Below are 12,404 nucleotides of genomic sequence, written 5' to 3' on the forward strand. Positions count from 1 at the left end.
TCCTAGCATGGTCAGTCTTTTCAATCTCCCACTTCTTCCTGCACTCCTCCTTTCTTTTGATTACTTCCTGCACTTCTGCATTCCACCACCAGCTTTCCTTATGTACCTTATTTCCATACCTGGCTCGGCCACATATCTTTTCTGTAGTCCTAACACATGCTGATTTTAGGCACTGCCACTCTTCTTCAACTACACCTATTTCCTCCTCTTCTTGGGGTGCTAGAGCCCTGAGTAATTCCTTGAACTGCTGTACTTTCTCTGCAGTCAACTTTCAGGTCTTCAGCCTGGTCTCTGTTGACCTTTCTCTGATCACTGCTTGCGGCTGATTGTGGTAACTAGTGGTTTATGCTGTGGTCCTACTGTTTCACTGGGGATGACTTTGCAATCATGAATTCTACCCCAGTGCCTTTTCCTTACTAGGAGGAAGTCTACCTGAGTTGCATGTTGGCTACTCTTGTATGTGATCTTGTGACTGTCTCTCTTTCTGAACCATATGTTGTCTACTATCAAGCCATTGGGCAGACAGAAGTCTAGAATGGCTTCTCATTCTTTATTCCTATTGCTCCACCCATGTGGACCCAGGCAGTCCTCATATCCTGTTCTGTCTGTCCCGATATGTGCATTTAAGTCACCCATTATCAACACCAATTCATGTTGTCCTGCTTTATCTAGTAGGTCCTGCAAGTGCTGTCTGAATGCACTCTTTTCCTCACTATCACAACCTTGCTGTGGGGCATAGGCTGAGATTATGAATACTGTCCTATCATTACAATGGAGTCTGATTGCCATGAGTCTGTCATTAATTCTAATGATATCCCTCACTGACTTCTGAAGCCTCTGTCTCACCACAATTCCTACACCATTTCTAGCATGTCCACCACCTGAGTAGTAGAGTCTGGATCCCAAGCCGAGTGGCTTTGTTGCACTGCCCTTCCATCTCATCTCTTGGATACATGGGATATCCAGCCTCCTCCGTATCATCATGTCATCCACTTCTAAGCTGCATCCTGTCAGTGAACCTACATTAAGCGTAGCAATTCTTAGTTCATGTTTGGCAGGTTGGTTGGTTTTATGTCCAGCTTTCACTCAACAGAGCTATCCCAGGTAACCCAGGCTGGGCAACTAGACACCAGCCAGCCAGTAGCCTATTGACCCAGGGCTGCTGGGCTTTTATGGTGGGCACACACTGGCCAATAGGGGCACATATACCCCTCCCACCGTTAGCATGGGTCCCTGGTGTGGGTCAGAGAGTAGGCCGGGTCCTCAACCCACTTATCACTGGTAACTACCCATGCCCATTTTTTGGCGACAGTCAACATGACCGAATCACCTAGAGCCATATTTTACACTGTCGAGTGGCTAGCCCTGCCACGGCGCACAGTTTGTGATCCGTGTTCTCCTATCTTGAGGATACTGCGCACCACAATAGATGCCCAAAGCGGTTGGTCTTTACAACTCTTCCCCCCATTGGGCACCATGTAGAGTCTGTGCTGCTGCCCACAGCTCCATTCATTGGTGAGTTTGAGATGGAAACACTCAGCATGTTTTTCAAACATGGGAGAAACCCCATGGAGACGCAGAGAGAACATGCAAACTCCAAACAGGCATTAGTCGGAGGTCAGGATCGAACTATATATATATATATATATATATATATATATATATATATATATATATAGGAGTGTATCTCTACAAGTCCCCTCAGTAAATAGATTATGCCCAGCAGGGATAACATAGTTAACAAATATCAGTAATTGTAGTAAAGCACGAGCAAATTTAATTCCTATAGATAATATCATTGATTGTTTCTGAGCTTTTTTATGATTATTGTGATGCTTTTGCACACAGTACAATGAGAAACAAACTGGTTGATGATAGTTTTGTTAGGCAAAGGTTGTGTAATTGTTATATCTCATTTGCTATCACTGCTAACTGTCAATCTTTTGTCCTCTTGCTTGTAGCGATAATGAAGCCATAGACTACATGGAGTTTCGCCTCTGGATCGGTCTGCATTCTGCTTTACAGACCCTGATTCTTGTTGTTACGGATGCCAGTTTCATTATTAAATATATTACTAGGTTTACAGAAGAGGGTTTTTCCACACTTATCAGTTTCATTTTCATTTATGATGCAATCAAGAAAATGATTGGCGCTTTCAAATACTACCCAATCAATTCAGACTTCAAGCCAGACTACATTACCATTTACAAATGTGAATGTGTGGCACCAGATTTAGGTGAGTCTTGTGTTGTTTTTGTCTTATGTGGAAATTACTGGATAACTAGTGCAAGGTTTCTGAATTTATTGGTACTATCAATACAGGCTGCAATTCATTCCGATTTCCAGATACTTTGTAATGTATTGTTTTTGTCAAAGACCTTATTTATTAAAGTGGTTTCAAAAGTCAGACTGCAAAACCAGATATGTGAATATTAATATTTTAGTAAGGATGATAACCCATTTAACTGGTCTAAACCTGAAAATCAGTCTGCTTATTCTTAATTAAGATTGTTTGCTGTGTCATTCTGTCATTTCTTATTTATAAGAAAGTTTCATGACTTGAATAGTTAGATTCAGTTTTCAATATAACACATTATTTGAAACATCATCTTTTGTATCCTCTGATGATAGCATAGCTCACTACAATAACTGCAGAGGCAGTATTCAGTGGTGATATGTAGTTATGCTATTTAAAAGCACAATGTTTTCTATAACTGAATAAAACATATAGAGATAGTCTGTGTTATTAGGGAAAGTACTTTGAATGTTAAGTGACATAGCTCAGGCTCTCACAGTACACAGTCAAGGGATCAATCTACATAATTGATATTTTAATCCCATGTAAAGCAAAGATGCATAACAGATGAAAGAAAGTGGTAAAAATAATTATAATAAAAGGCAGACTGCTCCAATATTTTATAAGGAACAGTCGGAATAAAGCTTCTCTGAATAAAGAACATGTCAGATTAATTTTGCTTTTTGTCTTTCCATAATGCGTGTCATTCAAAGAAATAGTCTAGATAGCAGGTAGAAGCCGAGTGAGTCCATTGAAGTCCTGTTAAGCAAAAAAATTATCAGTTGAGCAAATGCATAGCAATAGTAGTCTGTCTGAAATAAAGCAACTTAACTCCCAGATATGCAGGCAAAATTAAACAGACATTACTAAAAACGGACACAGTGATAGCATAGTCCTGTCCAACTGATGCATAACAAAGAGGAAATCGAAAGGAAACAGACAACTAAATCCAATGCATGTGGCTCAGTAAAGAGGTAGGGCTGAATGAAGCGTCTGTACAACAGGAACATTAATGGGAGTGATAGTGCCAGTGTCTTGTATTAAGTAGTGGTGTGAGACTGGGGTGAGTCAAGTAACATTCTGTGGAGGGGAAACAGAAGGCAAGGCAACTGCCCTTGCCATGAAATGGTGATGGTAGCTCAGTTAGATATAAAAGATCTCATGACACTGATAGAAAAAAGACAAGGGGCTGTGTATAAATTATTTACACATGTCCTTATCTTCATACATTATTTACAACCATATACAACTACTTTTCTTATCATTTTTCTTTTTAACATTAAAAAAAAAACTATTTATATTAGAAATTAAAAAAAATATTTATATTACACATTTTACCCATTTCTTTTTCCACAGCCACTTTTTATTATGTTAATGACATCCCAAAGGGCCCACTTCTTATTAAACAACATATTTTCAATTCATGCTCTCCAAATTTCTCATACAATTTCAAAAAACATTCTACTGAAATCTTTTATACCTTCATTGCTCACCCCTTTATAATGCCCATAAAGAATCATGTCCATATTTACTTCACTAACATTGAACAAAATATTTTCAGAAAATATCCACTCCCAAGCCTTCATAACCCTCTCACAATATAATACAATGCTCATAGTTACATTACATATTGAACATGCCCTCTCTAAGATTATATTTTAGGGTTTTTTTATTAATGAGGTAATTTCCCTGGGTGGCCAACTTTCCAAAAGATACTATTATGCATTTCTTGGCACTGAGTTTTAAGCCGTGGCTTGGCACCAGTCATTTATTATGTGTTAGACCTTCATGTAAGATGATAACATCTTGGAGAGTTTCTATGATGGCTTCTAGCTTGAAATCATGGTAAGCCAGAGACCCTTGACATTGCCTTGACATCTGAAAAATAGATGCCAAAGAGGAGCAGACCTATCTCCAACCCTAACTTCTTGAGTTCTGTGAACCAGCTGGCTGTCCAACGAGTTATATAGGGGTTTAAGCCTAACTCCATGAGTTTGTTTACAATGCCCAAATATGGTATTGTATCAAATGCCTTACCTAGGTCAAGGTAGGGAGCATGCACCATTTTACCCTCATCCATTGCTTTGGTAACCTTATTAAAGACGTCCACCAGGTTCAGAAGGCATGACTTGCATTTGACAAAATCAAACTGAGTTGGACCTTGTGGCTGAAGGTTTCCTGTGTCATTTTTAATCAGTTCCATGATAATTCATTCCATGGCTTTGCATATGAGACTAGTCAGACTAATGGATCTGTAGTTCTCACTCAGGATCCACAGATTGGCCACCCTTGTACAGAGGGATGACTGTTGCAGTCCACTGTTCATATGGCACAGCCTGTGTGGAGGTTATGCTTAAATAGCTGCTTCAGTGGCCCAGATAGGTCATATTTCAGGCTATTTAGAAGGCATCCTGGGCCAATAGAAGCTGTATTCTTGGCCTTAGACAACACATCTAAGAAGTTCTCCCAATTGGTAGCTGGAGGGGTTATGTTAGATGGTATTTCTTGGGGGTGGCTGTGGGTGAGATGGGGATAAAGTTGGATCTGAATTTGTCAGCTAGAAGATTTGTTATATCTCTCAGTTTTGTGAACATGGCTCCATTTACCAACAGTTCATCATACTGTTGTGTGCTGCTGCCTTTAATGATTCAGACTTTATGATTGCCCTTGGCCTGGGATGCCATCTTTACCTCAAAAAATTGCTTTGTTGTACATAATTACTCCTCTTAGCTGTCTAGTCAGTTTGAGAAAGTTTATATCTTTTTTGGTGTTGCACTTTCTAATTTTAGCTTCGACTTTTTTCTTTTGTTGGACAACTTGTTTAATTTTGGATTCCACCAGGGTGTTTTTTATTTGAATTAGTTTTAGACTTATTTCTAGTAGGCACAGCAACCTGTATGTAGTCGTTGCACAGAGTTACTAGAAATAATTCTGCTGTGGCTGCTGTGTTATCTAGGTTTGGAGGGGCTTGAAATTCTGCTAGGGTATCTCTTAATAAAAGGTAGTTTGCTTTGGAGTATTTCCTAACTGTTACAGTAACAGTTTGTTGGGGTTACAGTTATTGCTTGCTAGCATGTGGTGTAGGACTTTGGTAATCTGGACATAGAAAAACTCCAGTATGTCATGCTGTTTAAGCAAACTAGATGTATGTTTGTTATTGCTGTAGACATAGACGCCTCCATCTTTAGTCCTTGTCTGTGCAGTTGTTGGTTTAAATGTGTTGAAGACACTTATTACTGTTTTTTGCTGGTAAGGGGAAATCCAATATGTGATTTTATCACAGGAAAAAAAAATTCTTTACTTGTACCAGATGATCACATAAAGGTTGACAGTCCCTTATTTGACTATTTTATTTTGATCAGCCATTTCTTCTTAATCAAAATCACTAAGAAACCGAATAGTGATCATATTCTATTACTAAGATTAAGAATTATTTATGTGGTAGGAAATCAAATTAAAATTAAGTGCACTTTTCAGACAGGGTTAATTTTAGCAGAGGAGGATGACAGGGATCTCAGATATATACAAGAGCGCGCACACACACACACACACACACACAAAATGACAGGCAGTTAATGGTATGCATCTATACCTTTGCTACAGCATTACATTGTACATATTTATGGATTTACTAAACAGTTGTGAAGAAACTGTATCGATTTATGCAGCTCAGAAACATCTATTTTTTTAATTATTGTATTAGTTGAAAAGTTTATAGTTCACAACATTTTTGTATTATACATCTATATAAACCTCAAGATCAAATGTTCTCCTTTTATGCTATGTTTTCTATATAATATATTAATTCCATCAATTAATTTCACACACAACTTTATACAATATATATGTATACATACATATGTATATATGGATTCACTATACAATCTCGAAATACTGAAATATCGAATTTCAGTATCTCGAGACTGTATAGCTGAAAATCCACATAACCGAAAACCCACAACCGCAAAAATCAAAATTGTGACCATACACATACACACACCACCACACAAACATACAAACACACCTACCCTCCTTATAAGCACGGGGGCAGCCCCCCTGCACCCCCACTACTTATATATACTAATTCCAAAAGACTTGCTCTCAGTTTAACTGACTTACTCTGTTTTAAGGCCTATTTATAAAGTAAGATTACTGGGGACCAGATTCCAAAAGACTTGCTCTTGGTGTAAGAGACCTAGTCTGAGTGTACATTGTGTCAATGTCAATGTGCACAGATGACAAATTGAAATATGTGGTAGTGGGTTTCACACCTATCCAGTGTCCAAAATCTCACAGAATGTCCTGATTTTTGGTCTATTATTTTTCCATTATTTGGTTCTCTGCCAAAGAAATGAGGATTGAAGTCATTAAATAATGACAGACATTTGCGTTTCCAACTTCGTACCCTTCAGAAAATGCATGGTAACAGTTAACTTGTTGTTCTAACAACTTTCTATGGTAGGCAGGGAGTTTGTTTGAAAAATGATTGCAGCTCAGTGGCCTAACAAATAGAACCAACCTGGATGTAGTCAAAAACAGTAAACCATTGTTTATATGGCTGTCTCTTTTTGCTCCACCTCTGCCTAGTCTATAAAATGTCGGGCAAAGTGGTTTCCTCTTTTGGAGTGCAAAGTCAGTTTGTAATGTAATTTGTGCCAGGTGTTAGAACAGTCAGAGCGGTTTCAAAAAAATAACTTAGAAATGTGTACATTTTTGGTAAATTCATTAAGGATTCAGAAGTTCTGTGACATTGGGATGCAGTGAGTGATATTGTACAGGAAATTCTAATTATAGTATTAGTTAGAAATCAGAGTTCTGCAAGAAGTCAAACAGTTATAAAATGTAATGTACCAGAAATAGCAATAAAATCAGACTGAACATAGAGAAATTAAACTTAAATCATATCAAGATTCCAAAACAGGATAAAAATTCCCAAAATGTATAATGTGCACTATAAAACCTATAGTTCTGCACTGCTAATTAAGCAGCAGGTTGTAGGGCAACGGTTGAATTAAGCAAATAAGAGTACTACAGGCTGTACCTACTACATGCTGGCAAACTTAATTCCATAGATGAGGCCATACATATTTTAAAGGTCTCATAACCAAATAAGCTGACCCAAATGAGTTTCAGAAAGATTGACTAAAACTGAATGCAAATTATCAGGTGGAGATTAACACTGGTGAAGAAATAGTAACATTTCTCAGTGGGCTTGGTAGACGAGTAACAGCATACTGGCGAGAATGGTTTTGGTGGACTGGTATCCACTGCAGCATTCCTAAAATGACATTTTCAGGTCAGTTTTCAGGCACTTGTACACCTATTGTGAAGCATCGATCCACAAGCCAAAGTCGGAAAGGGACAGAAACATATAGGCAGTTTATCTGCATACATGGTTGGGTGCTGCTTTAATAATATAAAAAAAGGAACTATGTAAACTGATTTTTTTTCATATAGGCAGGTGTGCAATAATGAAAGGATTTTGCAAGTGTTGCCTTTCTGCCCCTCTGCCAGAATTTCTGCTTATTAAAATTTTATAAAAAATATGACATCAGAACAGTTTTACAGCAAGAGTTACATAAAATGAAAATTGAACTTGCAATATGTAATTATAGACAGACCATTCGGTATCATCTGTATCTTTACAGTTAATTAATATTTGGAATTGAATATTTGCTGCACCTGTAGCCATCCTACAGAAGCAGAGCAAAGATCACAGGTCAGTAATTAAGCCATTGCATAGGCGTATGTAACTTCACTAATCAAGTAATTAAACTACATCTAGGAGACTTTCAGATGCAAACATGAGACAAGATAATACGCATCCTCCTCTGTGCAGGGTATTTTAAATGCCTTCTCAAAAATGAGCAATTCCGTTAGCACAGAATGTCATCAAAGCTGAGAAAATACACAGTTAAGCAAGCATATTATAGGAAGGGATCCTCTTTCATAGCTAATCCACCATTTTAATACCATTTTTATAAATGTATGAAAATTATGTTTTGGATTTATAACACCAAATCTCCTTACATTTAATATGCTTCTAATATTAATTATATTAATATCTTGGGCTTCATATAAAATATGTATCTAAGAAAACTGAACCCTTCAGCTTGTATACTGATTAAGCCTGACAGTTAATACACAAATAATGATCACACAAAAAAGTCTCAGCATCTAACCTAATACATGTATCCATTTATATATGTGAATACATTAGCTGTAGAGGCACATATATAATACTCATAAAAGATGATGTTTCAATCACTTATATCTTTATATGTGGAATATGTAAATATAAATATATCTGTTTATTTTTTCAGATGTTAGTGGTCTGCTCTTGTCATTGGTCTGGGCTGTGCCTGGAAGAGGTCACTTTTGCCCAGCTTACCTATATCGTTAACAAATTAAAATAAATAAATAAATAACTGGGGTTGAGAAAAGGTCATATGACAAGCCTATTGCAGGCACACTTAGCACGTTATGAATGTGATGTAATTAGAATCAACAACACTGATCAGCTATTCTGGAACCCCATGTTTGATGGTCAAGCTCCCCTCAAATATTTTAGCAATTGTGCCTTCAGCGTTCTAAATATTAACCAGCTGCTACATCAAAGGGTTACTTTGCTATTGAAAGAGTGAGGCATTAAAAGTCAAAGGCATAAACCGTATTTCATAACTGACACAATTGTTTAACTAACTATGCCATGCCATAATAACAGTAAGAATGTGACAGTAATTTATGACAAGTGAAATGATATTTACAATGTTTGTTTTTATTGCAAACACACATCTAACTGGCTGGTTCTAAATCTTGAGTAAGTATCAAGTTTTTCTTTCTTATTACCTCATGTCTAATTCTTGTTTTAAAAGTTACTATACACTGTGTGTCGGTGTCTGTGTGAGGGTGTGCATACATACATACATACATACATATATACATACATATATATATACATACATACATATATACATACATACATATATACATACATACATACATATATACATACATACATACATACATACATACATATATACATACATACATACATACATATATACATACATACATACATACATACATACATACATACATATATATATATATATATATATATATATATATATATATACATATATATAAAACAAAGACTGCCTTCTGCACTGCCAAGAGTCTAATTACTATATCTAGGTATGACTGTCTCGTCAATGAGCATACCTTCACTTGAACTAATACAAAGATTGATCTCTTTAGATTAAATATAAAAACTCTGGGATTGTACAACAGCAAGGTAAGGGCAAATTCACAGACCCCCAGACTGTTGCATGATCTCAGACAGAATGCAGATGAAAAGCTGAAAAACAAGCCTGTAAGAGCTATCACTCTAATGAACATTTGCTATTACAGGCTGCAACCATAAATATATAGATGTGTGTGTGTGTGTGTGTGTGTGTGTGTGTGTGTGTGTGTGTGTGTGTGTGTGTGCATGAGTCTACTTCAAATAAATGAAAGACCACTTACCCAAAGATGACATCGCCAAGATGAGATCCCCAAAACTTAAGTTTAATGAACGAGCACATTGCAGAAACCTTTCCCATGATAAGTAAACATTTGACCAACATGCAATGAAAAATACACCACACTATCTCCATCCTACCCCCCACACCCCTCAACAAACTAAATATACCAACTCTGGGATTGCACTACGGTAGGAAAAAAGGGCAGTTTTCCCCATGTTGGCCAACTGATTACTTACCATGGGAAGCATTTTGGCATTGTACTCGTTTGTTAAACTGAAGTTTTGGTGATCTCATCTCAGCGATATCACCTTCATATAAGTGATCTTTCATTTATTTGAAGTAGGAGCACATATATATACACATATACATACACACACACATCTATAGGTATACTTATTTAATTGAAATACCCAAGTATCAATGACGCTAACATTAATAACAAAATATATGAGTGCTCTGGGGATACCTTTAGAGCATGTAAATTAAAACATTACAAAAATAATTTAAAACAAACTTAATTTAATTAATAAATAATAATTTAAAACAAATTTAATTTAAAACAACTTTTATGCAATTAAATTGCAAATCATATTTACTAACTCTAAGGCTGCACAATAACAATTAAAGGGCATATTCCCAAACCCTAGGGATTGAGTGATTTTATACAAGTGTCGGCTGCCAGTTTTGTTGACCAAATTGTGTCATCAAAACAGATGTTGACTTCACATACATATGTATCAATATATATACATACATATATATATATATATATATATATATATATATATATATATATATAGATATATATATAGATATATAGATATAGATACACACACACATATATATGGATTCACTTTACAATCTCAAAATACTGAAATCGCGAATTTCAGTATCTTGAGATGAAAGTACCGAAACAACAAAATCACAAAACCTCATAAAACTGAACATCACAATACTGAAACTTCAGAATATCAAACTTTCAGTATGTGATGCTCTGATTTAAGATACATCTTCCACCACACAGGCAAATCCACATACACCTTCCTCTCCACACTACAACAAACCAACAAAACACACACACACAAAAATACAAATGAAACCCACCATACCTACATATAAGCAGGGGGGCAAGCCCCCCTTCACCCCCCTTGTGGGTGGCTGCGCCTTCTACACCCCCGCTACTTATATATACAAACTCCGAGGTTGCACTAAAAATAAAAAGACACTAAACTCTCTGCTACACACTCTACATTCCCGTTGCACTAACACACATTACATATGTACAAACACTACCACTTTCAACACTTACACACTCACCCTCTTATCTACCTACCCTAACCTACACCTAAAACTTCCCAACACACTCACATACACTCAAATCCCTACCCAAAACCCTTAAAAAAACACTTAACTGAATCTCCAGCTACATCCACACATCAGCAGCCATCCCCATATCCCAGAGCACACCACACCTTACAGACGCAGTAAACCACCACACCCACCACCACAGCTGCGGATTCAACATTTCCAAGTTCAGTCATGTGCAGTTTTGGGCAACTGTACATTCAACACTTACGTCTCGAGATACTGAAATTCGAGATTTCAGTATTTCGAGATAGTGAAGTGAAACTATATATATATATATATATATATATATATATAGCTATATGAATACCACAGATATAGTTGTGGCACTCATTTATAGCATGCTGCTGCTTTTGTTAATTTTCTTCTGCTAATAAAGTTGTTGAATTATGCTATTTTGAATAGTTTGAAAATAATATATCTTCAAGAGTTATCCTCCCTCTTCACGGTTCTTCACACATGGAGTTAGTTATATTTAATGTCCAGTGGTGTGAGGGGCAGATCACGTCAGTTTAATTTTTATAGTGAGTTTTTGATAGATAGATATATATATGTGTGTATATGTGTGTGTGTGTGTGTGTATGTATATATGTATGCACACACACACACACATACATACACACATAGGTTCATAGGTTCATACTAGGCTATCTGCCCTAGGGCATTTATAAGCCTAGCCAGAATGTGTTTGGCTTTCGCCACCCATTTTAAATTTATTTTGCTATGCCCTTTTTCGAGGTTAGTATACTGTGCCTCTAACAGTGACACAGAAGTGATACCCGGGGTAAACCTACGATCTCCCATCCACTCATCAAGATTCCTCTTGAAGAGAGTCAATGAGGGACTCTGCCTAACCTGGACTGGGATTTTATTCCAGAGTGAAGGGAGCCTCTGGGTTATGAATCTGTCCCTCCAGCATGTCCTATTTATTTCAGTGCTGAGGTTCAAGTCTCTTGAGCGCGTAGCTCGATGGGATTTGGATTTTCTGAGGTGCAGCATGTCCATTAATTCCGGGTTGGACATGGCTTTATACGTCAGGCACAGATCGCCTCTGAACAGGCGGTATGCCACTGAGTAGAGCTGGAGTTTCTTTAACCGGGCAGCATATGGCATCTGTTTGAGCCCTTTGATCCTCTTGGTGAGGTACTTTTGGGGTCTTTCCAGTTGCTGCAGGTGTCTGGTAAGGTACATACCAAAAGGGGCATTGTACTCAATTA

General features: G+C 37.1%; 1 protein-coding gene across 2 annotated transcripts in view; it reads left to right on the forward strand.

Moving 5' to 3' along the window:
* Nucleotides 1–12,404, forward strand: part of SLC4A5 (solute carrier family 4 member 5) — a 765,106-nt gene that overhangs the window by 503,604 nt on the left and 249,098 nt on the right. For both annotated transcript variants that reach the window (XM_044083082.1, XM_044083081.1), the window contains exon 13: nucleotides 1,962–2,236. In XM_044083082.1, the coding sequence (XP_043939017.1) occupies nucleotides 1,962–2,236 (275 nt within the window). The remainder of the gene's footprint in view (nucleotides 1–1,961; nucleotides 2,237–12,404) is intronic.

This window comes from Protopterus annectens, chromosome 9.part0, assembly GCF_019279795.1.
Source record: "Protopterus annectens isolate FY-2018-M chromosome 9.part0, PAN1.0, whole genome shotgun sequence".
Lineage (NCBI taxonomy): Eukaryota > Metazoa > Chordata > Ceratodontiformes > Protopteridae > Protopterus > Protopterus annectens.